Raw genomic sequence first — 24,223 nt, forward strand, 5'->3', positions numbered from 1 at the left:
CACTGTACACTGCTTCTAAACTGTACTGACTTCATATTCTCGGTTGACATTATTGTAGGTTGTCAGAACAACAGTCTCCTGCTGGAAGAGAAGGCGATGCCATTGGCCTGGTGTGCGTTCGTTTTTTAGCAATCCAATTCATGCTTCTAACCATCATTTATGGGCGTCTGTTATTAATGCCGTCAAAAAGACAGACTAGGCTAGTCTTCAAAATCAGGAGCATCTTGGACCATGCGCAAACCGGTCTCTCTAGTGTAGGGGGAGCAAAGATGTATTTTCTACCCTCTCACCCTGGCATGTCCTCGTGCTATAAGAGCATAACATGTCTCGCTCTTGAATTGGATTGAAGGATGGCTTTTTTCGGTTGCCGTTGATACTTTTGGCAGAAGGTATTGGGCTGCCCCTCTCCTGCTGCGTTTGAGGGAATATTGGTCAGCAAGGCTGAGGCTGAATATCGCCTTAACCGGAAGACAGCCTTACTCCTTAACTTTAATCCTTCCTTTGCCTGACGTATCGTGGAAACCAACGCCTAGGTATTCTATGGTAACAGCTATTAGGAGATAATTCCATTTACCGTTATTCAATGCCCTGATGACAAATATCCAACTGTCATTGAGGGATTTCCAGCGGCAAGTCCTGTTCCAGCCTCTGGGAACGGTCAAGCTGATGCAGTATGGTAGCTGAAGTCGTTTCTTAACTTCCTACATTACCTCGAGACCAACCAACTCTGTAACGACTTCATACGACGCACAATATGTCCCACGGATCCGGCACTAGGCCCGTAATGGGCGGGGCGACACAGCCTAGATTTCCACAAACGGCATCTTGGAACATGTTCGAAATTGCCAGAGTTCCATACGAGGCAACTTTGGGTCTCCTCGCAAGATATATGGCCGGAAGGGTCAATCCTTATACTGGAGCTGTGGTCCAATGCATGTCTTCTCAGTTTTGGCTGTCACGCCACGGCCGTCAGAACATAGAGTCTGCTATTAGTAGCCTTAATGTCGTCGGCAGCGCCGGAGATGTCTTGGAGTTCGGGTTTGCTATTGAAGATGTTATACGCTCTTTTTCGAAGACAGAGGCTGGAGCAACTGGGTTAGCTCTGTGTGCCGCACTGAAGGAGTGCTACCATGATGATATCGCCATCGATGTACTTTTGGAGATGGCAAGGCTGTGCAAAGCGAGCCCTGAATTTATGCCAACGAGTTCCCACTGGAAAGATTGGCTCACTGCTTGTGCTGGAGTGCTAGCCGTCACAGACTTTCCTAGGCGAGCCGAACATCTCATGCAACTTCCGAACAGCAACCAACGCCTCGGGGTATATCAACGCTTCGAAGGCCTCCCGAAGGCACTACGCAGTTGTTCAAGCCCCCAATCCATTGCCAAGTGCTTGTTTGCGCTAGCAAGTATTACGCGCAACGAACTGGAAGCGGTCACATTTGTAGGGGGTGCGGACGCTGGTTGGCTCGCTGCTGTAGCAGAATGGTTCTTCGAATTAAGGGTTACAATGGAGAAAAGCGATGGGGAGATGTTCTACTGCAATCATACTGACCCCGATAGCGTCCAGGTCAAGATAGTGTTCCAGGATAATGCTGAGCAGACATCGACGAGCCTCCAATGCGTCGGGCGGGCGTACATTCTGGAAGATGTGTCCAGGATATTAGACGGGAGCCTAAGCCCAAGTGCTGTGGTGGTCTCAGGTCGACTGGACTGGAAGGAAGCGCTCACGAGGACTTTCCAGTTAGACTTCGAGGAGCTAATGAATATACCAAATACCTTCGGCGAGCTTCTTGGAAGCGCATCAAGAATTTTCAAGGCATTGGCAGAAGGGCATAGTAGCTTCCCGGACCTCATTAAACTGGCTTGCACTGGCTACTCGGACGACTCCTTCGGCCCAGGTCTGGTGGCTAGCACTCTACAATGGTTCCCAGAGCTCAAGAAACTGAAGAAATACATGCAAGAAGGTGTCCGATATGATCTCAAGAAGGCACGGAAGACGTATGAATTCTGTATCAGCAAAATAAGATCGCATTGTGGTTGCCGAACTTGCCAGTCAACTTCCACAGGGTTTGAATTTGCGGACAAGAGGGGGTCTTCTGCAATCCCGTCCCATAGCGTTAGCGCGGATGGTGATGAAATGCTCACCGATTCTGGTTCGCATCAATCTTTGGAGACTGACCCTGAAGATGACTGGGACCCAGATCAGTTCTGCCAGGTTATCATAGCAGAGACTATCATTTACCTCTCCAGAGTGCTCGGCTCGGTTTTTTTGGAGAGCGATGCGTTATTACCGGTGCGCAGCGGCCTTGCACGAGCGTATGGACGCCAACTGAATCAGAGGCGGTCAGCGCATCTGGGTCGAGGCACCATTGAAGCCATTGGCCAGATAGCGTTCTGCTTGGACTTCGACAACAACTTTTCCATCTCCATGCAAGAGGGCTACGAAGAAGCAGTCGAGATTCGGCTCCACTCAGTACTTGAGATATTTTCTGGTCAACGAGCATTGTCAAGTAGCATTTCACTGTCTGCAGCTTCCAACAATCGGATCGTTGCCTTCTTAGGAGTCCTACGGGAACCTTCAGTGGACCAAAATGCGGTGGCCCGCATTCACGTTGTTCCTGGACGAATATACCATGAGAAAAAGAGATATGAAGCCCTTGTAGATCGAGCACTGTTAAAAAGACCCGCCTCGAATTTCGGTGAAGTGGAACAAATCGCGCGAACTAATCAAAGTTTCTGGCAAACGACACTGCGGGCTCGTGAAAGCTCACACGGACTTGAATGTCTTCTTGACTTCGGAAGCCAAAAGGACTATGACAATTCTTCGATCCACCAGATCGTGAGCGTTGGCCCTTCACGGCTCGCGGTGGTACTTGCTAGCAGGAGGGGGCTCGTGTCTTGTAAGTGGGCTCGGGCTGCGTACCGCGGAAAGCCTCCAAGTGGGCCAAGCTGCATAAGCAAAAGAAGTAATTATCTGCTCTCCCCAAACGAAGCGCAGGAAGCTTGGCAGATGAATCCACATCACGTTGAGATTCAAAATAAAGCTATTTCCATCATTCGTCCCACGACCAATGACACAGCCATCGCAATGATTGCTTCAGTGGCAAATCTTGATCCAGAGTGTTCGTTATATCTTGTCTCGAGCGAATGTCTCCAATGCTGTGTTGAAACAGCTATACAAGTGGATCGTCCGGAGCGGAGTAGATTCTGTTTCATATATCTTCCTTGCTAAGCTAGCAACATGGCTAGAAGTAAACCCTTCTTTACAGCAATATTTTATAGTAGCAGCGATGATGCGCCTTCGACGTTCTTGGGTGTTTGATCGGTGCGACACATGGATACGCTAACCTTACGATTCTGATACGTTACATTGATGGTTCATCAGCGATCTCATCGTCGGAATTGGAATTAGGGAAGATCAAAATTCTGGATTTCTTGAGATGAGGACTACAAATGGGCTCTGGTAATTTTTCTGGACGACTCTTGTATTCTATCAATATTGCTCCACTATCATGACTGCAAAATATGCAGACGATGGCATCTTAGACTCAACTCGCTCGAAGCAATTTCCCTTTATTTAGATGGTGGACAACTAGAACTCCTGGATACGATTTGGTTTATGCTAATGGTAAGACAACTCGATGATTGACATACGCAAGAACTCATCGTCAAAATCGGAGCCAGAATGTGATACGACTACCCAGTTCTGAGATTCTTTACATTTCAGGAAACTTCACCGGGTCACATCGGCCTTAAACGTTCAGTATCTGCTAGGTTTGAGCTCCGATTGATGGTGGTGAGAGTTTCGTTAACTATCCGTAGAGTACAGCCATGTTTAGTCGCAGTATACCTTCGATCGGTGATGAAGGCTCTTCTGTAGATCTTTTGTGCTTCGTGCTCAAACTTACAAACGTCCTTTTGTCAAATGATGGAAGCTATTATCCGTTTTGTCGACTTATACGACTTTCTCAGGACCGCGAATGCTCTATTTCTAATATTATGGTTTGTTTTCCCTATCCGTACCACCGGATCGATAGAATTTAACACTCCTCAATATAGCCTTGAAGCCCAAGCCAATGATGGTTAGCGGATCCATTTCTAGCATAATGGACCGGAGGAAATAGGACACGATATCATCTCTATGCGTACGAAGAAATTTAAGAATAGCGGAGTGTGGCTAAATTGGGGTCAGTGTTTGGAATGGACAGGTGGAGAACCTGAGGCTCCCAGGGCAAAGCGTGAGCGTATAGGAGTCATGTGTCATCCAACTAAATAAGGAAGGTGTAAGAGTGAGAGTAATAAAGAACTGTGAATGCTTTACGTGGTGGAAATATGTCGACAGAAAGAGGACACTGAAACTGGTAGAGAAGATTCAACATTTGAAGTCGGATATGCATTAAAAAAGGAGTTGGGGCTTAAGCAGAATGCTTGAGCGTTGCAGTGGTGTCAAAAAAAAAATCAACATAACAATGGTTCATGCAGTGAAGATGGAAGGAGAATAAGGAAATAGGAGAGTGAGGTTAGGACAAGGTAGGGGCTAGGGAAACGCTAGCGAGGTATGTGCGACGCTGACGTTGGGCCTTGGTAGAGTGCCGATTGAGGAAGGCATGCCGTCCGTGAAAATCGAACATCTACTTAAGATGATACCAGAACGAAATACTCCCGCACAGTGAGGTTCAGACACAAAATGAAAAGAAATAGAGTCTTCATTCCCCTAGTTGGATTCATGAGGGGTATATCATCAGGTGAAAGGCATTCCTGCGCCTTCTCTCTTACCATCTGAGTTATTTAAGCATAACCTGAAAATATCCAAGACTCCACTATAGGAATATGAGATGCTAGGATGGAACAATTCACGTCGTCGCAGGCTTCACACTCTGCGGGTTGTGGAAAATATCCTTGGGATCAACTGAAGCCTTGATCCGTTGAAGCCTGGGATAGTTATTCCCCCAATACGCCATGCCCGGTTCCGTCAGTGCTGGATCCACGTATCCAGCATATGCTCCAAGGTTGTGCCCTGGCAGAGAGTCCTGAATGATCTTGTTGAATCCGTTCAAGAAGTCTCTAATATTCGGCGTCACGCGGCCAACTAGGTTAACCGCGTACGACTGTGAGTAGAAGAGAGAATCTCGATGTCCATACGCCGTTGCGTCAGACGCGACATCCTCAGTGGCACCGCCTTCCAGGTCCCAAATGACGAACCACACCAGTGTGCCTTTGTCTGTCTTGTCGACGTAATTGAACAGTTGGTCGATAGCGGACTCCGGAATGAGGTCGTTCTTTGTATACGCCAAAGACTTGGAGTAGAAGTTGCTGGAAATACCTCCACCAATCTGCAGTGCGACATCCTCCGCCCAGTGGCTGACCACGCCAAGCCAATCCTTTAGGATAATCACCGACTCGTCTTTCGCCGGCAGTCTGCTCGAAATGTTGAGACTATCGTACTCTGCCTTGGGCCCAAAGTACGTTCCAGTAATGATAACGCCCAATTCAGACAAGATGAACTGGCTGGCAAACTTCCGGGAGAGGTTTGGATCTGAAATAAGAGCTTGCCATTTCTTGAACGCACTGGCCTTCGCAACGGCATTTCCGGCTTGAATACTATACGAGTAGAGGACGGATTCGCCGGGCTCCGCCTGTGTCCGGACTTTGAACTCGGTAATGATGCCAAAACTCGCCCCCGCCCCTTTCAAGGCCCAGAAGACGTCGGAATTCTCCCTCTCAGATGCGCGCACCACAGTTGAATTTGCCAGTACAACCTGGACTTCCTGGACGTGATCCAAAGCCGAACCCCACATGCGAGAAGTTGGTCCCAGACCGCCAATGGTTGCGTGTCCACCAATGCCAACTTGTGGACAGGTTCCGTGTGCCATTGCACGACCACCATTATCGTGAAGTCGCTTGGTCACATCCCCGAGTAACGTTCCCCCACCAATCGTCGCCTGCCAAGTTGACTTGTCCATGGAGAATTGCTGGAAATTCTTGAGGTCGACGACGATGGCTTGGTCTTGGCCGCCAATACCTAGGGGTTGTATAAGCAAGTGCATAAGAGGAAGCAAAGCCTTTCACGTACCATAATTCGCGTATGAATGACCTCCACAGCGGGCCTGGACTTTGAGGTTATTGTCCGCAGCACACTTGACAATCGCAGCGACATGGTCGACCGTCATTGGGTAAGTCACCGCAGCAGGCGTTATTGGGATATCGAGATTATAGGGCTTGACATGACTGAGCTGGTAGAAAGGGGTCTCTTTGTAGGCTAAAAGCGCAGTATTCCCTCCTACTGCACTTGTTAAGCATTTCTGCACAGCTGTACTGGAAGTGTTGCCCATTTCGAGGACCTACAGGGACGACGGGAAAGGTTGGGAAAAAGTGAGTGTGTAGAGAGCGACCGAAAGAGCGACAGAAAGAACAGTGAACACCATGGTGGAGAAGGAAATCATTCATCTTGTACATAAACTAGATACCATGGTACGTGTGGCGAGATCCTACGGACGAGCCGATGCAATCAGGGGAGGGATATCATACGAGTAAACACGTCGGAGTGCGCTGCCAATGAGGGATGCTACGACGCACCCCAGGGCGAAAAGGTGAAGGACAAGCGCACAAACATGGCGAGGGGGAAGCTGGGGAAGGGATACGAATGCGGCAAAGACCTCGCAGAGCGGTGCTTGGCGAGGGTGGGAAGCGCTTCAACGCTTCACGCGACTCGAGGGCAGGGGCTCGAGCTTAGGATTTGCCTCTGAATGGTCCACTTTAAGTGACTTCATCAAATTAAATTGCGGGTGCGATCCTATCCCTGCGCAATCATTGAATGGTGTGGCGCACGCTCTGCCTCTTAAACAAGCTTGTGACACAACATGGCATTCACGATGTTTTGAAGGAAGATGAGAATGGTGAGCGAACCCAGCCAAATGTCTCGCTAAGCTGTTGCATCAGCCAGCCCATCGGCTCTCCGCAGCCTGCAATCGTGTGTTCAAGACGCCGACTTCGTTTTATTCAGTGTAGTCTCTTTGTGCGAAGCAGACATTGGATGATGCTTCACACTACTAGTTAGAGTGCTATTAGTAGAAGCATATGTGCATCACAAATAATCCCCCCCGGGGCATGGGCAACTCCACGCGCACTGGCAAAGGCGCAGATGGTCTTGTGGAGCACGAAACTTTTCTGAAAAGGGGACCCTGTCATTGAAAGGCTATAATATACTGATCTTTAACTATTTTGATCTTCAGGTCATACTGAATGTGCAATGACGAACCACAGGATCAGAAGTAAGATGTAGGAAAGTATCGCGAGACCATCCGATCTAATTTCTTCATCACCACACTCCAACGGGGTGGAACTTCAGATACGAGCCTTGCCCTTCATCGCTTAGACTTTGACTCTATATCCAAAGCAAAGCGTTTCCACAGTCCTCACCGCATCTGCGCTCACATCCTAAACACATACCAAATGCCAGATTAAGGTGCATATCGCAGGTGTCCTCTCCACACTCGACCACCCAAGGCCAATATTCCAACATCTCAAAATGGTTTGCATATCCTCGAAATCATTCGACTTAATCACATTCCGTCCCTCACCTCAACCTGCCTTCAAAGAAGGCATGGGCCATCCTGCATTCGAATACGACGTAGCAGAGCAATACAAACGGCAGAAGCGAAGAAGAACAAGAAGAAGTTGGGCGATTTCGGGAGCAGCAGCAGCGAGTAGTAGTAGTGGTGGTGGAGGTAGTGTTTTGATGGGTGAAGGAGGGGATTGGCTGAGAAATATGGAGTAAAATTAGTGCTACCGAACTTCCAGCTCCGGTTTAGCGGTCCCTTTCCGGTTTAGCGCTGGCGTTCTGATCGCTCCGTCATTTTATCCGGCCTCGTTTCTATTGTCATCTTCGAAAAAGCCGCCTCTTGCCTTTGTGGTCCTCATTCCTTCTCCCTTCTCCTCCAATTTTCCTTTCCACACCTTGCTTTCTCACCACTTCTCCTCCTTTCCTTCCTAACTATGTACAGGAAAGAGCAAGTTGAACTACTACCCTACAAAAATAGGGGGATCTGAATCTGAAGGATGCAGGTGTGAGAGAGCACTAACAGAAACAGTACGACATTTCTTGTTACGTGCTCCAAGTGGAGTGACCGTGGTTTCGGTGTCTACGCATATAGGTGATTGCTACTCTGTGCTCAGTTAACAGCACACCAAAGCTATATAAGCAAGAGTTAGGTCTATGGTAACCTTAAAGGTTGTCGGTGTATTATAGCGAATTAGGTGACACGCCACCAGTAATGACGTGAGCTGAGAGAGCAGGAATTCAACAGGTACTTCCAACCAACTTCACAGCCTAACTACAACGTAAGTCCTTTTTCCGACCCACCGGTTACTATACATTGCTGATTAGCAGCGTGCACAGGTCGGGGATCGGGAGATCAACTAAACCGGATGAGTTGGAAATTGTTGCGGTGTCACTGCGTTTTAGTCACCCCGCCGTCTCACGTGAAGTGGTGTCAAGCCGCTCGGCGAGCGTCTCGACGGAACGCCCCAGCGTGCCAGGCTCACTGTGCTGGACCGCCTCGGTCGCCTCGGCAACCGTTATAGCGCGAACAGCCGATACATCGCCTATCATGGAAAGCTGATTGACCGCGTTTTGGACGAAGCTGCCGAACGATTTCTTCACCTCATCTTCGTCGATTGCATCAGGTAGTGTGCGGACACGCTCCCTATCGAAGGCCGCCTTGCCCGTGATAGCTTGCTCGATCCGGTCGAGGCTCGTACGCAGCTGTATGAGGTCGATCGGTTTAGTAAGCACCTCCTCGACGCCAGCCTCGATGTAGCGCTTGTGGTGGTCGAGTATGGCGTCAGCGGTTAATGCGATTACCGGGATCCTAGAAGCGTCGCCGTCAAGTTGGCGGATGCGGCGCGTGCACTCGGCACCGTCGATGATGGGCATATGCATATCTATCAGCACTAGGTCGTAACTACCATGTTTGACCGCTTGCAACGCCGTGTAGCCGTCGCCGACGCAAACAGCCCGGTGCCCCATCCGCTCAAGCATCTTACCGACGAGCGCTTGAATGATCTCGTTGTCTTCGGCGACTAGGATTTTGAGCGGGTGCAGCGTGCGTGCGAGCGGATCGCACTTAAGTTGATAGCAGCGCTTGAGCACGGTAGCATCGCCTTTGCGCAGCGGCAGGGTGAACCAGAAAGTGGAGCCGGCGCCCACTGTGCTTTGCACGCCGATCTCACCGCCCATCGCCACGACGAGACGGCGGCAGATGGCCAACCCCAGTCCTGTTCCGCCGAATTTGCGCGTTATGGACTGATCGGCTTGGACAAACGGCTCAAAGAGCTTCTTTCGCGCCATCTCCTCGATGCCGACGCCTGTGTCGCGAACGAAAAACCGCCAGTGCTCGCTGTCGTCGTGCTCTGGTGCACAAACCCCGACCTCGATCTCACCGGTCTTAGTGAACTTGATGGCGTTTTCCACTAGGTTGACGATTATTTGACGCAAGCGTGTTGGGTCACCCCGAACGATGAATGGCGCCGCCGAGGAGTCGGGGCCGATGTAATTAAGCCGTAAACCTTTGTCGAGGGCGACCTTGATAAACGGTTGAATGACCATGTCAACCTTGGAGGTCAGCTCGAAATCGATGTTTTCGATGCTGAGGTGGCCGGCCTCGATCTTGGTGAAGTCAAGAATGTCGCTGATGACAGTGAGGAGGCTGTTGGACGAACACTGTATGGCGTTCATCAGCGTCTCACGCTCCTCGGTCGAGTGGCCGCTGCGTAACAGCTCGATCATGCCCAAGATACCAGTGAGTGGAGTGCGGAGCTCGTGGCTCATCATCGCCAGGAAGTCGTTCTTGGCGCGGCTTGCGGCCTCAGCCCCGGCTACGTCGACCTGCGCCTGCAGCCGTTCGTTGCGTTGCCTCTCGGTGGTGTCGATGATTGAGGCGATGACGAAACGGCCTTCCTCGGTCTCCAGCGGACTAAGCCCGATCTCGACGGGAAGCTCTGTCCCGTCTAGGCGGCGCGCATACAGATTGCGCCCGGTCCCCATCGGTCGGGTAACCCGATGCACGGAAAAGCCATGCCGGAAGTTGGGATGCTGGGCACGGAAACGTTCGGGGATCAATGTCTCGATGCGCTCGCCGATCAGCCGGCTGGGCATTGCGCCGAAGAGCTTGTCCGAAGTCGCGTTGGCTAGCCGGACGATGCCCTCGCAATCAACAATGACCATTGCCATTGGCGTCGCATCGATGACGAGCCGGAGGTGCTGTTCGCCCTGCTTGCGCTTGGTGATGTCGATGACCGATGCGATGACCATGCGCTCTTCATTTATCACCATCGGATTGAGCCCGATCTCGATGGGGAACTCGGTGCCGTCAGCACGCAGGCCGTAGAGCTCGCGTCCGGCGCCCATCGGGCGGACGTCGGGGTGTGTGAAGAAGTCTTCGCAGTAGCCCCGGTGACGGACGCGGAAGCGCGAGGGGATCAGCATCTCGACCGATTTTCCCAACAGGTCTTCTCGCCTATGGCCGAATAGATGCTCAGTTTGTGCATTGACAAGGGTGATCGACCCCAACTTGTCGATTAAAAGCATCGCGCTGGGCGACGCCTCGACAATCAGTCTCAACAGCTCCTCAGATTGACTGTCTTGCTTTTCTGGTTGGCTGGTCGCAGTCCTCGCGTTTCCTCTTGCACCTCTGCGCATGGTTACGGATTACCTAGACACAGACGGCTAGTGATAGAGCTACGCCGCTGTTTCCTAATCGAATTCTTCTTAGATACGCTAAGAGAAACTGTCTCTACGGGATTTGATGAGCGAAACGCGATACGGGTGTATTGCACTAACCGATGGTGGTGAAGGATAGAATGCTGTTGGGGCAGGGCATGGGCAACGTACTACTTAGCAGTAGACCACTCGGGAAAGACGTCGTCCACAAGAGCGCAGTCTAGGGTGTGAGTGTGAAGTAGGAGGACTGGAAAACGAGGGGATGCGGAGATGTTGATGTGCATGGACGTGCGCTAGAAAGTGTGTAACGAGGAGCGCGAGTGAGATGGAGAGAAGAGGCCAACAAATGGGGACGGGCGGTGCGAGGGCCAGCATAGGTGAGCGCTGCGTTGAGGGTGGGCGATGATGAGGGAAGGGACGGAAGGAAGTCGCAGCTCCCAGTGTGGCATCGGCGATGGATTGGATAGAGGCAGGGAGAAAGAGAGGGAGGACGGCCTCATTGAGGGGTGTGAGAAAGAGGGAAGGAGGGGTGAGGAATAGTATAGGAGGAATGGAGGTGGAAGAAGGAAAGACCCAAGGTATTCCACGCTGCGAGTGGAGGTCAGGCGGAACCGGAAAAACCATCGGAAAGAGGTGGAAGAGCTGGCGGGCCAATGATAATGAGAATGGATTGCCTGGAAAGGCAATCGCCATTTTAAGCAGTTATGTTACTATACAATTGTTTACCGAGCTAGTTGCTAGTTCTTAAAATGCAGCCTTAGTATATCATAGCATGGGGCGCCAAGCCCTTGCTTGATTTGGTAGCCAATTGTAGAGCCCTATGTGTAACTAAAAACTATAGATATTATTCAACAACTAGATTCGAAAGTTCTATATTATTTTATCCCTATATTCATCTGTATCTGAGGCGCAGGTAAACCCGGGCGATTTGAGGCTATACTTATAGGAGGCTTTCTCGTAGGTAATGCCGACTCTTGGTGCGTTCTCAAAGAGCTTCCACAACCGAATGCAAAGTGATTCTCCAACGCAAGAGAGTATCAAATATTATTGATATCAAGCTACACCTCTAACCTAGATATAAGCTCTAGGAGAAGAGAAAGACTCCAGCAAGGTTCCAAAAAATTGATCTCGAGATGTCATGCGCGACAAGATCCGTAAGCTAAGAAATTGCGTGGTAGACACGACATTATATTGTGACAGCATTGATATCAGACATTTTATAATGGTACGTGATCTGCATTCCAAACAGGATCCTGCAGTCCCGATATATAGCGGCCATACCAAATTTGCTAGAAACCCCTCATCAATAGGATCTCTCGAAAGGCCTCGCCTAGTCAATTGAGCTCCACATTTCAGGTGCGTCGGTAATGGGGCGTAAGGCCAGAGCCAAATCATCGAAATAGAGTGATTTATAGCAAAGTCTCGGGTAAAGCCTTTGTTCTGGGCGGAATGCTCCGGCTTACAGTTCCTTTCCATATCGATAACTGTAACTACTGTTGGAGTAAATATTCTCGTAGAGACGCTGAAGAACATGAAAATGTATTGTAGCCTCGTAGGGGGCATGATTTGTGAAAGAAGAGATGTATTGTAGACTGAAGGTTCGAGGAGCTATGGGATTTAATATAGTATGATGAGACGCTAAGCCGAAGGTTGATTGGGCAATCCATCGTAGAGCCCGCCGACTTACATGTATAAACTTGGGTCCTAGTTGCATGGAAAGTTTGGGAAGCTAGGTTTCTGGGAGTTAGAGAAGCCTGAGGGAACTCACGAATGCCATATTTATACCTTCAGAAATACGGGGACGGAGCTGCTGCTGGGCAGCAAGTGACAAAGAACAGTAGAGAAGTTTCTGAAGATGACCTAGAAAGCGAAAATCTGAGTATCGGTGTGCGGCAGTTTAGGCGCAGCGGGTGAGGTATCCACAAGGACCAAGGGTCGAGCAAGGCCTCGAGGGACGTTTCGGGCCGTTTGGCACTTACAGTGGCTACAGCCTAGGCAGAAAAGTCGCCAAAATCGGTGTTCACAAACAGCTAGTTTCGGGGACCTTTTGAGAAGCACATAATATTACCGCGTAGGATAGAATTTTTATAAACTGAGATGAAGCAAAGCACTACGTCTTATTGCCCAACATGGAATATGACTAGGGTATTTCAAGATAGAAATCTGCATCCTATCAACATTCTATCCATGCTCCAGCAAAGAGTGTTAGCAGAGAAGCCCCGTCCTATTTAATTTTCAGGTTGGTAAATTGGTAATATCATGCTGTATGAAGCTATGTTCAATATATTTTTACGATATATGACATCAACCTGCACCTTCGGCCCCGACTCCCTCGAAACTCTCCATCACCCCCAATGTCCAACACAAGCCAAGGATTCTACTTCCAAGCCACAAACTTAATTCGTCTAACAGTCCCGTTATCAGAGGATAGTGTCCCTGTTGTTGTGGTAAGATCGACCATAGAACAGCAATCCAGCTTACAGATCTTGAAATCAAATTTCCACGAATAGTGTTTTACATTAAGGCAATACCGAGTCTTTGAAAAATTCTTCTGGGAGGGTTGTTTTGGGATGCTAATACAAGGGCGTAGTAGTACTGATCGGTATTCGACCTCGCGATGGAGCTGGGATCTCGTGGAACGTGATATGACGCCATTAGGCTCCCTTGAAAGAACACAGAGACAGTAAGTATGCCGTAGAGTGGTATATAATGAAGCATTGACATCCGATAGGCTTTGTGAATATCTATCGAACTTAATTTCGCTCGTCTTACATATTTGAAGATTCTCTATTCCATCTCACCACTTATTTCTATTGGGCTATAACTAAACCGAATTCGAATGGTTAAGGCCGTCCTCTCCATGCTGCCAGCAACCCTTGAACACTTCGTTATGTGGAGAAATGGCGTACAACTCACAATACGACCCCAACATGTACCAATCAGGATCGCCTCAACCTGGATATATCCAACCAAGCCATAGCCAGAACGACTACGCGCAACAACCGCAACCTGCATATGTCAATGGGAGAAATCCAGCTTTCGAATACCATGCAGCGGAAGAGCTACTCAAGAGCAAGAAGAAGTAGAAGAGAAAGCACAAAAAGAGGAAGGGAGCCTCCGATCTTGCTGCGAATGTCTGGTGTGCTGTTTCACCGATGGAGGCTGAACAACTCCAGGCATCTTTCGATAACACAAGCTTGGAAGACAAGAGTCTAGCTTCGGAGTGGGACAAAGTCTCGTGTAACGTGATATAAGGTTAGCGAATGATGTGTGATGAGATACTGTGTTTAGCGAATGAATAATTTTCCGATCGCGTTACCCCGTATTCGGGATTTCGCGAGGATTGTCCCCCAGATCCCCAGAGTTTCTGTTTGGCGCTGTTGTTTTCGTAATCATTCCATTGTCGCAATGATCGTGATTCTCTTTGTGCTGAATCTGCCTTCAACTGCCTCCTCGAATGAGGTCTCCTCACCGAGGAACCCACCTTAGTGCTCAACGTGATCGGAAGACAAACGAAATTTGGAGTATTTACAAAGCGTCGGAAGAGACATGAACAATTAAGATAAATTCCTTACCTGCTTAATACACTTAACAATGGCTACACCACAAATATTTGCCAACAGAGTCATTGCCGTGACAGGAGCCGCCCAAGGCATCGGCCTCGCAGTTGCACGTTACCTTGCAGCTCGAGGTGCCAATCTGGCACTTGCCGACGTCAAAAGAAAGGAGCTGGAAACCGCACATGAGCAAATGTCCAAGGATTTCCCCAATGTCGAAACTACCACGACAGTGGTTGACGTATCAAATACCCACTCCGTGAACGAATGGATCGCAGAAACCAAACAGACTTTTGGCAAGCTTGACGGAGCCGTCAACAATGCCGGTATCCTCGGGAAATGGGCAAAAATCACCGATCTTAAGGACGAAGACTGGCAGAGAGTTCAACAGGTTAATGTCGGAGGGACTATGAGATGCTTGAGAGCAGAACTGAAGATAATTGAGGAAGGTGGAAGCATCGTCAATCTCTCCAGTGTTGCTGGTCTAACTGGCTTCCCTGGATTGTCGCCTTATGTCGTTTCCAAGCACGCAGTGATCGGGTTGACGAGATGTGCGGCGAAAGAAGCTGGCCCAAGGAACATCAGAGTAAATGCCATCTGCCCGTAAGTCCCCGAATAACTAAAAACTATTGGGGCAATTGTACTGACGCATGGTTAGCGGTCCCATCGAGACACCAATGCTAGACGAAGTCTACGCGGGTACAGCTTTACCAAAGCCACCCATTGCACGGGACGGAAACCCCGAGGAGATTGCATCCCTAGTTGGATATCTGCTGGGGTCGGAGAGCAAGTATACGTCAGGGGCGTGTATTCCTGTGGATGGGGCGGGCTATGCATGCTGAAGGGAGCTAGGCGTGGTTGGGTTCAAGTAATACATTCGGCCTGTAGAGTAAAACTTTGGTTAGTGTCATAATCCTTTTTAATCGCTTTTCTCGGAGCTGTTCGCTGTAAGTAGTGGTAGCGGAAGAAGCATCGTCAACTCGAGACGGAAAACCACGTTAAAGGTGGAACTATCTCACGTGATGCCAAGCGCTGACTAACGCATGGACTTGGCATTTATTGTCCAGCACTTCTTCCACGCAAGCCGTTTCTGCCTGGGAAACAACAGCAACAAGCTGTGACTATAACTACGATATTCAAAGGACAATGATTCTTGCTAACGATCAATTGGCTTATAGCTCTCAGCACTCCTCCCCCCGTCATAATCTTCACAGCCTTGGCCCTGCACGCATCAGCGCTCGATGGCCATTACCGAGATCGCCCTCCTACGACTCCTTCCCCCCACGAATGCCAACGATGCCTCCCTGTGCACAAAGCTTTCTCATGCAAAAGACGTGATGGAGAAGTATACAGGCCGTCGGTTCTACTACCTCCAGCAAGTCGAGGACCCCTCGTTACTCTACATCATTGGAGAGTGGGATTCTCTCGACCAGCACATGAACAACTTTATCCCTTCAGGGGATAATCAGGCTGTGCTGGAAAGTTTAAAAAACGAATTGACAGTGGATTGGCTGCTCCACATCGACGCACCTCACTCGGCACTACCTCTGCCAAAAGGGACCAGTGGCACGACAGGGGGTGGACCACAGCTTTGGAGTATTGGCCGGCACTTCATCAAGACGGTAGAGAAGGGCAAGTTCAAGGAGACATTCGAGAGCCACAAACACTTCCTGCAGGATTACGTCACGGAAGGAACAATCGGAAGCGGATGGCGTGTGGACCCTGAGGAGGGAAAAGATGAGTTCGTTCTTTGGTGCCCTTGGAAGGAGGTCGAACAGCACTATGAATTTGCGACGACGGAAGGATTCCAAAAGTATTCCAAGATCAAAGAGTATGTCGATGGCACAGAGATCAAGCATGCAAAACTCTTGGATTTGTAGCTACTCTAAACTCTTCTACTGAAGGTTTGGCACGTGGGAATGCGTCGCGTATTGAGACCAATATGATTTGTAACTTTCGAACTGGACACACGTTCGGAGCTGCGTTATCTTGATCATCTCTGTCCTTCACCCAATGCAGTCTATTTAACAGACTATTTAATCTCCAAAGCTAGGAGACTTCTGAAGAAAACTACCTCGAAACTGCCAAATATGCATTGACCTTACAAATTCTGACTATCAGAGACTGGGCGTGCAATGCGATAAGCACCACTTACGGGTATGGGTGATATCCGATTAGGAAGCGCTATCCGGCAGCTCCCTCTAAGAGCCGACGCGACTTTCTCCGATCGCAGCCAATTGATCATCTGAAGATTGAAGCCTACGTAATATATTTTGAAGATATATTTATCTGCTTTGAAGATGTCTTTCACCTCTTCGAATCAATTTAGTTCGTCGACATTATGTATACGCTTCTAGAATCATGGATGGATCGCATTTGGGACGCACCATTAGGCTATGTATCGATACTTACGGGACTTCTAGCAACACTTATAATTTTATTTAAGGTGTAGAATTCCCAGAGCATTCCTGGAGCTGCTCAACTCACGTACTTCAGCTCACATCCCACACCGATATACCATACATCTGCAACCTGCCCGAGATCCCTGGAGCTCTCCCTATCTTCGGTCATCTACTCCAACTCGGCGATGACCATGCCACAGTGTGCGAAAAATGGTGGCGACAATACGGCCACTCTGTCTTCCAAATCCGCCTTGGAAACACTCGAGCGGTCGTGGTCAACTCCTTTGCCGACTGTAAGAAAATGCTAGTTAGCAACTCACAAGCACTTATTGACCGGCCAACGCTGTACACATTCCACGGCGTCATATCGAGTACCAAGGGTTTCACGATCGGCTCCTCGCCCTGGGATGATAGTTGCCGCAATAAGCGCAAGGCAGCCTCAACAACGCTGAGCAAGGCGATGATGAAGAATTACTATCCCATGTTTGACCTGGAATCGTACTGCATTCTCCGAGACCTTCATCGGGACAGCAAAACTGGATCCGTAGAGGTCAGTATCCGGCCATACATTCAGCGCTACGCGTTGAATACAACATTGACTCTATGCTATGGGATACGAATGGACGAGGTCTATGACACGCTTCTTCGAGAGATCCTGAATGTTGGCTCCGCAATCTCGCTACTTCGGTCCGCGTCTGAGAATTATCAAGACTACATTCCCATCTTGCGGTATATCCCGAATAACGAGAAGACGGCACGTTCGAAAGAACTAAGAGGGCGGCGTGACATATATCTTGACCTTCTTCTTAATAAGGTCCGTGAAATGATCAAGACTGGAACGGACAAGCCATGCATATCCGCGGCAATTCTGAAAGACCAAGAAACCCGTTTGACAGGAGTAGAAGTTGGATCAATTTGTCTCTCGCTGGTGTCTGGAGGCTTTGAGACTATTCCAGGCACGCTGGTTTCCTGCATCGGATCCCTCTCTACACCCGCCGGCCAAGCATTCCAGGAGCGTGCATACGAGGATATCAGGAAGCATTATCCGGACCTGAAAGAAGCATGGGCGACTGAGTTCGAGAAAGAGAAGGTCCCGTATTTGAATGCTATTGTCAAAGAAGCTGGAAGGTATTACACGGTTAGTAGTATGAGCTTGCCCAGGAAAACAGTTTCAGACGTGCATTGGAATGGAGCGGTCATTCCCGCGAAGACGATGGTTTTGATAAATGCGCAGGCGGGGAATCACGGTAGGATGAGCTCTTCGCACAGCCCGCTTTCGGAAGTATTAACAAGAAGCAGATGTCGAATACTTTGGCCCCGATGCTGGAACCTTCAATCCTGAACGATGGTTGGACGAGATTTCTGAGAAGGCCTTTGAAGAAAAGGCGTCTCCTGGACTCGACCATCTTTCTTTCGGTGCAGGATCACGATCGTGTCCTGGCGCAATCATTGCGAGCAAGCTTATATATTCAGCCCTCTTCCGATTGCTCTCGCTGTATAAGATCGAAGCTTCCGAGAGCAATCCACCGAATACGGATTATGTCGAGTATAATGCGATTAAATCGGCACTAGTAGCCATTCCGAGGGACTTCAATAGTAAGTTAGTTCCAAGAGATAAGGGGCTTACGAGTAAAGTATTAGGGGGAGGAGAGGAGAGGACGAGGGACTTCTATAAGGAGTAGATGCGATATCCGCCCCACGGCATCCGCTGGTTCCGCATTCGGTCGATATCGAGAGGACCTGCAGGTATCCAGTGCAATTGCCTAGGTACTTATTTTTCAGCCATCGGACGCACCACTTATCTCCGATATGCAGCGTCATTGCGGGGTTCATCCCACTTCATCCTCCAACCCTAACCTCAACTTTAGCGCAGAGCTTTTCGAATTGAATAATTGGTTAGTGTATTAAAGGCAATCTGCTTCTATCTGTACCAGTGAATGGCTACAAAAGGCAGGTCCTTTCCTACTATTTTATTGCACACCAGCAGCCTAAATCCTTCGCTCAGAATTGATTGATCTTGACCCACACTTCAAATTTTCGCCTCTAGGCTGGCATCCTCGTGTTTATTTGAAAATATTTGGTGCTCATCAGACATATTGTCAAAGTCTCCCTGCCCTCCACTTTCCCCACTCCACCAGTCCTTCCCCTTTCGAATCTCTCATTCTCCAACATTCCAGTATGCCTCTCACCCTATCCCCCATAACCGAAAAAGACACTCTATCCTGGACACGCATTCGCGCCCTTGCCTACCTCGGCCCCACTCACGAACTCGTGCACTTAGGACCCATCTCCGAATCCTCAGTTCTAAGCGTTGCAGAAGACCGAAAGAAAGAAATCAACAAACCAAATACCTGGCACTGGAAAATCGTAGACACAGATCTTTCACCCTCACCAGACGACCCTGAAGACAACAGTGGAAGAACAATCGCAATCGCAGTCTGGAGTCTCCAAAATCCCTCCAGGTCTCTAGCGATTGATGCAGCGAAGCTAGCAGAGGAATCTCCGCCTTTTCTACCTCCGGAGCTGCGACTCGATGTCTTGAACGCGTTATTCACGCCCATTCGTGCTGCCCAGCTCGAAATCATGGGTAATTCTACTTATCTCATGTTGCACTCGCTGGCTACGCATCCAGACCATCATCGCAAAGGGGCAGGTACCATGCTACTTCAATGGGGACTCAAGAAAGCGGATGAGATGAGTCTAGAGACGTATTTAGATACGACGGTATTGGCGAGGCCTTTGTATGAGAAGTGGGGGTTTGAGTTGGTAAAGGGGATTGAGTTTGATAGGAAGCCTTGGGGTGGAGATGGCGTGGATTGGCATGGTGTAAGTCCCTTTGTCAAATTGCTTGAAAGGCTTAATGTCATGGGATCCGAGAATGCTTACAGGTCGTGGGGAATGCAGATGCGTTCTCATCTGTCCATTCTTCCCGAGGTATCTTGAGGCCTGGTTGGTGAGTCATGAAGGGGCATTTGCTAACTCCTAATTTGTAGTAGATAACACTCTAACATTAACAGCCTGCTAACGTTAGCATATCACGGAGTCTTAACGCTATGGACCCTACGTAATGGTTAGAATACATAACTAACGAGTATTACAGTGCATGGTACGGAAACCAAGCCCATCCAAAAAGTCGACCACATAACAATGCCAGCTCTTATTGTCCGAGCGCTGAGTATCTAGTTACATACATATCATTCCATCGATCTCTGGGTCAACGATCCTCTCACTCTCTGAGGTCGTGTTTCCGTCTTCTATGTTGGCCATATATGAGGGCGCATGCTACTCAGACTGCGAAACTAGGCAGAAGTTAATATCACATTTCTTTAATTACTCTAGTAACAGACTTTACAAATAAAACCCTTCCAGAAGTCCAAATTTAGTGTTAATATGTTGTGAATCATCTCTCCCCTGCTTTCTCGCTCATTTTGCTTTTCCTCCAATTCTTGTTGTACATCAACTGCATTACTCTTTGCCAAATCCTTCTTGCTAAGCATTTCCTACCACCTAACATAAAGGCTCTGTTTCTCGACAAAAACTACTATCCGGCTGCTGCTTCTCAGCCCGACAAACTCCCTTCAGCGGGAATTCTGTTCGGACACAAGAACAAATAGGTTCCCATGGTGTTTTCAGGATCGGTATGGGGCTCTGCACAAACAAAACAAAACATAACGAAAGACGGAGTGCACATTTAGTAACTTGTTTCTAGACAGCACAAGAGATCCGATTTCTTGGCTTCCCTAGCCAGTGATGCTCCTTCGGCTTCCGGACCATTCATAAACGCGAGTAAGTAGGCTCGATCAGCGTTTTTAGGGTTAGTGTAATGGTTGAAAGGGTATGTTGGGAAGCTGGTGGTGGGTGGACAGCATCACAGTGCATGCATAGTAAGAAGTTCACGAGAAATGACGTCTGCGGAAGCAGATAATGTGTTCAAATTGGGTAGGTAGCATACAGTAAGTGCTGCGATTTCCAGTACTGTGTCTCTGCATTGGCTGTGCTCATGCAAAATTGAGCAGGCTCGTAGTCCTCTCCCTGCACTGGCTGTAGAGTCCGACTTTAAAGGCCCAAACAGCGCATATCAAATGCCAAAATCAAAAAAAAGATAATAACGACCGTTGCCTTCCGGCTCACCGAAGTCACGGTGTCTCATCATCCCACAAGGGGAGCGAGTCTGGATAGTCCAAGTAATAAAGCGGATCAGATTCATCCCGGTATCTCGACGCCTCACGAGGAGGAGGAGCCCCGACCATCTTACGCATGGCTACGAGCGCGTATCCATCAACGCGGTCATCTGCCCGCAAGCGAGCGTTGTTCTTGTGTAACTCGTCCCTCAGGTCCGAATAGCTGCTATCCTCCAGCTCGACATCGCTTAACACTTGGAATCCTAACCTTTCGTACCAGGCACAGTTCCAGGGCACATCACGGAAAGTTGTCAAGTCAAGCCAATAATACCCCATACCGGTCATCCATCCCTCGACATGTGAGACGAGTTGTCGTCCGACACCCTGCCCTCCGAAGCCCGGGTCGACAGAGACTTGGTTGATGTATACGCTTGCGGCGTTCTCATTGTCCAGGTCATTGTAGAAGCTGTCGATGGCTATGTAGCCTATGGGTGAAGCTTCGGACGGGGCAAGGGCAGAGGGACTGGATGGAACAGCGACCCAGAGACAATCCATGGCTCGGAAGCCATGCAGCGTCGCCTCGCATGGCCCGTAAGCTTCGACGTTTGCTTCGGAGCGAAACTTCGTAGTATACCTGTCTTCTATAGCGGCGAGGTGACTTATATCCGCTGGTATGGCTAGACGGATTGTGAAGGGTTGCTTTTTTGAGTGGGAAGAAGAGACAGTAGCTATAGTTGGCAGAAACAAGCAGAGCTAATAGTAGTAGTAGTGGCAGCGGCGGTAGAGATGCAATACTAAGGCTGTGAAGAGTGATGGGGCTACGAATAAGGAAGGGGGAAATGTTCTCCTTTTTGTTCCTAGGCTGGCCCAACAGGGATCACTGCGCTGATCTGTGTCAAGTTCGCAGTCTTCGAGACTAGAATGTTGAATAGAGCTCCCGGGGAGGACTGGCGAACGAGCCGAGCAGATAACTGATACATACCTTGTTGATGAGGATTGCTGCCGTGATACTGGGTCAAGATCTCAATATTCCCTTCGCTACCAAGGAGATCCCACAAGCGAGTTGAGCAGACACCAAGACCACACTCACTACCAAGGAGAGCTGACGAGCGGATCCAGAAGATAGCAAGACTGCCTCCCCCGAAGTTCACTTTTCTTCGCTGACAACTACCCAATATCCTCGTCGACAGAAGCCAGCAAGTTTCCCAACACTCCTGCGCCCTCCTATAACCCCACGTCAACTTCAGCAGATGCCTTATCATTCTCTATGAACTGTACGCGTGTAATTAAAACTGGAAACAGTATGGAGAGAAGGGGTCGTGGTGTTCAGTGTGGCATATGGGGAGGAATATGGGAGTCGTCTAGTGGTCACTGCCGTGTCAAATTACCCTGTCCTCAACCCTGATTTATTGTCGACAAGAATCTAGAAGCTACTGAAGAGGAGTTACAAAGGAATAGAGGAGACACAGTGAAGCTGCTAGGGATATTAATAGATCGACGTTTGACAGACTGACGACTTACAGATGGGGTGGAGATCAAAAGCTCTCTTTGTACGGTCCCAAGTTCCAAAGCTAGCTGCAGTGAGTTACACATGTTGCATTGGGGCAAACCATGGATGCAGCTGCTGCAGAGTTTGCAGAGAAATGGTGGAGTTGAGTTACTTCATTAGCATAGGGAGCTTCCTAGGACCTGTGCTAGCTTTCAGCAGCTAGTCCCCAGGATGTATTTCAACAATTGTGCACCGAATAACATGACACTGTGATAACACAACAATACCAAGACGTGGACGTCAGCGTAGGTGTTGAGAATGTTGTTGGGTATCTCAGTCTATGGTTCTTTCCCCTCTCAACCTCAATACCAAATACTCCTCGTGCGATGATGTGGAATCGCCTCTTCCTCAGCCTGCTCTCTCTCCTTCGCTAGATCGTACAAGAAAAAATCGATCAAGATTGCGTTAATTTTTGCATCTGGTTGCAATTTGACAATTTCACGACGAAGAAGCTCGATGGCCCAGATACTGCAGCCTAGTTGCAGGTGCTGTGTTAGATAGAATTGAGAGATAGGTGGCAAATGAGTTACTGTCGGAGGGGGGGTTTGGTAGACTTACCCCGGATCTGCAATTCCCACGAGTGCCCGGATTCAATTGGATCGTGACGTCGGATGCGACTGTCGAGCGGTGGACAGAACGATATGCAGCCCAAGGAATAGAGCATTTGTGGGACGCGGTAATCTGGCGTCGTGGCAGTCAGTTTCTGGATACCTCGAGTTTCGGAGATTCCCCAACAGTAACGCTACTGCGCATACCTGCAAACATTGTGATTTTATCGATGTCGTTAAACTCCCCATATCCCTCCCCCTCAAATGCAGCCCATACATCTGCCACGAAAATCTGAGCACGTTTCAGAAATCGGACTTTCTTGCCCTCAAATTTCCCCTCATCCCTGAAGCAGGGAAATCGCTCAGCTAAAAGATTTACTAAGCCAGCCGCTGAGTGCTTTGCGTCTTCAATGAGCGTGATAATACTGCTGTCGAATTCCTGGAGTGTTGGGTTATCGATCAACCCAAGAAATAGTGTTAATAGATGACGGGCCCACCCACTTCTTCTAGAATCTGCCCTGCTTCTCGGAGACACCGTATCCGCTCCTGAAACATGGGAATCTCTTCATCCGTTTCTGACCGGAAAACTTTGCGTAGAACCTCCTCGGTGCACTCCTCCTCGTTAATCCAGAACGAAGGCGATGTAATCGAAATCTCCTCATCTAACCCTCGTTGCAGCGCCGCTACTAAACTCCAGTACCCTGTCCACCTCTTGTCCTGATAACTGACGGTGAATCTCTCATCTTCGCTCTTCTCACTCCAGAAGCTAAAGTTTAAAAGGTCCATAGTGAAGATAAAATTGACGGTGTTTTCGTCTTTGGCCTTGGGATGTAAGGGATGTTCTGACCATGTTTTGGTGCTGTATCCGCGCTCTTGCATTTGCTTGAGGATTTCGATTGCCGCTAGCTTTGTGTGACGCATGTCGAGAGCAACATCGATGCTGTTGTCGTATATAAACTCGGCATTTTGAAGGACTTTTGTTTCTGGGGGAGCAGAGGAATCTGCAGGGCCGATACCCAGAGACTTTCGCAGGAGATCTAGGAGCTCATGGTCGACGTCGTCATCAGACATGTTCAGTGGGGTGGGGAGCCAAGGCAAAGGTGGGGTTGATTAAAAAGAGAGGAGGACTTTGGGAGAGAAGGATGGAGCTCCTGCACTCTCTCATCAGGTCTATTTTAGCGTCACCATGAATCCAGAAACCAGCGATGATGACGAGGAGTTACGGTCAGAGCAAGCAGCTGGAACATTCACCTTCAAGCGGCCTCGGCCTAGCGTCTTGGCAAGCCGAGCAATGAGGCTGACCTCACCTGCATATGCTCCGGGCGG

At 49.1% G+C, this 24,223-nt stretch overlaps 12 protein-coding genes across 12 annotated transcripts; 7 read left to right on the top strand and 5 right to left on the bottom strand.

Annotated features, from left to right (window-relative positions):
- The first annotated feature begins 505 nt into the window (after positions 1-505).
- BDR25DRAFT_114406 (uncharacterized protein) lies at positions 506-3,403 on the top strand. Its single transcript, XM_033683625.1, has 2 exons — positions 506-629; positions 681-3,403. The coding sequence occupies exon 2, from the start codon at positions 755-757 to the stop codon at positions 3,230-3,232; it is 2,478 nt and encodes an 825-aa protein (XP_033540228.1). The 5' UTR covers positions 506-629; positions 681-754; the 3' UTR covers positions 3,233-3,403.
- Positions 3,404-4,865: 1,462 nt separating this feature from the next.
- Positions 4,866-6,260, bottom strand: BDR25DRAFT_200690 (FAD-binding domain-containing protein; the record flags this gene model as incomplete). Its single annotated transcript, XM_033684380.1, has 2 exons — positions 4,866-6,022; positions 6,074-6,260. Coding segments are annotated over 2 exons (1,344 nt in total), but the record flags the coding sequence as incomplete, so codon positions are not given.
- A 208-nt stretch (positions 6,261-6,468) lies between these two features.
- On the top strand, positions 6,469-7,993 carry BDR25DRAFT_362930 (uncharacterized protein; the record flags this gene model as incomplete). Its single annotated transcript, XM_033696651.1, has 9 exons — positions 6,469-6,477; positions 6,513-6,680; positions 6,715-6,819; positions 6,848-7,015; positions 7,072-7,183; positions 7,277-7,411; positions 7,466-7,478; positions 7,507-7,773; positions 7,801-7,993. The coding sequence occupies 9 exons, from the start codon at positions 6,469-6,471 to the stop codon at positions 7,991-7,993; spliced, it is 1,170 nt and encodes a 389-aa protein (XP_033540230.1).
- Positions 7,855-11,413, bottom strand: BDR25DRAFT_397219 (uncharacterized protein; the record flags this gene model as incomplete). Its single annotated transcript, XM_033698489.1, has 8 exons — positions 7,855-8,051; positions 8,094-8,141; positions 8,188-8,309; positions 8,363-8,378; positions 8,425-8,453; positions 8,482-10,682; positions 10,721-10,863; positions 10,907-11,413. 8 exons carry the CDS (start codon positions 11,411-11,413, stop codon positions 8,028-8,030), a joined length of 3,090 nt encoding a protein of 1,029 aa, XP_033540231.1. The 3' UTR covers positions 7,855-8,027.
- Positions 11,414-11,590: 177 nt separating this feature from the next.
- On the bottom strand, positions 11,591-12,387 carry BDR25DRAFT_362932 (uncharacterized protein; the record flags this gene model as incomplete). The annotated part of the gene is made up of 5 exons (XM_033696652.1): positions 11,591-11,739; positions 11,823-11,847; positions 11,919-11,954; positions 12,002-12,328; positions 12,358-12,387. 5 exons carry the CDS (start codon positions 12,385-12,387, stop codon positions 11,591-11,593), a joined length of 567 nt encoding a protein of 188 aa, XP_033540232.1.
- A 1,184-nt stretch (positions 12,388-13,571) lies between these two features.
- Positions 13,572-13,821, top strand: BDR25DRAFT_307827 (uncharacterized protein). The gene has a single exon (XM_033690908.1). It carries the CDS (start codon positions 13,621-13,623, stop codon positions 13,804-13,806), a length of 186 nt encoding a protein of 61 aa, XP_033540233.1. The 5' UTR covers positions 13,572-13,620; the 3' UTR covers positions 13,807-13,821.
- Positions 13,822-14,223: 402 nt separating this feature from the next.
- BDR25DRAFT_298196 (3-oxoacyl-reductase) lies at positions 14,224-15,250 on the top strand. The gene is made up of 2 exons (XM_033689053.1): positions 14,224-14,880; positions 14,936-15,250. Exons 1-2 carry the CDS (start codon positions 14,315-14,317, stop codon positions 15,117-15,119), a joined length of 750 nt encoding a protein of 249 aa, XP_033540234.1. The 5' UTR covers positions 14,224-14,314; the 3' UTR covers positions 15,120-15,250.
- Positions 15,251-15,382: 132 nt separating this feature from the next.
- BDR25DRAFT_307829 (uncharacterized protein) lies at positions 15,383-16,217 on the top strand. The gene has a single exon (XM_033690909.1). It carries the CDS (start codon positions 15,519-15,521, stop codon positions 16,155-16,157), a length of 639 nt encoding a protein of 212 aa, XP_033540235.1. The 5' UTR covers positions 15,383-15,518; the 3' UTR covers positions 16,158-16,217.
- Positions 16,218-16,609: 392 nt separating this feature from the next.
- BDR25DRAFT_384698 (cytochrome P450) lies at positions 16,610-18,361 on the top strand (the record flags this gene model as incomplete). Its single annotated transcript, XM_033697897.1, has 4 exons — positions 16,610-16,723; positions 16,774-17,926; positions 17,979-18,275; positions 18,321-18,361. The coding sequence occupies exons 1-4, from the start codon at positions 16,619-16,621 to the stop codon at positions 18,359-18,361; spliced, it is 1,596 nt and encodes a 531-aa protein (XP_033540236.1). The 5' UTR covers positions 16,610-16,618.
- Positions 18,362-18,799: 438 nt separating this feature from the next.
- On the top strand, positions 18,800-19,824 carry BDR25DRAFT_298205 (uncharacterized protein; the record flags this gene model as incomplete). The annotated part of the gene is made up of 2 exons (XM_033689054.1): positions 18,800-19,505; positions 19,780-19,824. The coding sequence occupies exons 1-2, from the start codon at positions 18,858-18,860 to the stop codon at positions 19,822-19,824; spliced, it is 693 nt and encodes a 230-aa protein (XP_033540237.1). The 5' UTR covers positions 18,800-18,857.
- A 991-nt stretch (positions 19,825-20,815) lies between these two features.
- BDR25DRAFT_320077 (acyl-CoA N-acyltransferase) lies at positions 20,816-22,062 on the bottom strand (the record flags this gene model as incomplete). Its single annotated transcript, XM_033691876.1, has 3 exons — positions 20,816-21,553; positions 21,596-21,690; positions 21,783-22,062. 3 exons carry the CDS (start codon positions 22,060-22,062, stop codon positions 20,816-20,818), a joined length of 1,113 nt encoding a protein of 370 aa, XP_033540238.1.
- Positions 22,063-22,639: 577 nt separating this feature from the next.
- BDR25DRAFT_307830 (uncharacterized protein) lies at positions 22,640-24,102 on the bottom strand. Its single transcript, XM_033690910.1, has 4 exons — positions 23,399-24,102; positions 23,105-23,336; positions 22,908-23,030; positions 22,640-22,824 (listed from the first exon to the last, which is right to left on the bottom strand). Exons 1-4 carry the CDS (start codon positions 23,966-23,968, stop codon positions 22,652-22,654), a joined length of 1,098 nt encoding a protein of 365 aa, XP_033540239.1. The 5' UTR covers positions 23,969-24,102; the 3' UTR covers positions 22,640-22,651.
- Between the last annotated feature and the right edge of the window lie 121 nt (positions 24,103-24,223).

The sequence above is a fragment of the Lindgomyces ingoldianus genome, assembly GCF_010093535.1.
Source record: "Lindgomyces ingoldianus strain ATCC 200398 unplaced genomic scaffold BDR25scaffold_60, whole genome shotgun sequence".
In the NCBI taxonomy this organism is placed as follows: domain Eukaryota; kingdom Fungi; phylum Ascomycota; class Dothideomycetes; order Pleosporales; family Lindgomycetaceae; genus Lindgomyces; species Lindgomyces ingoldianus.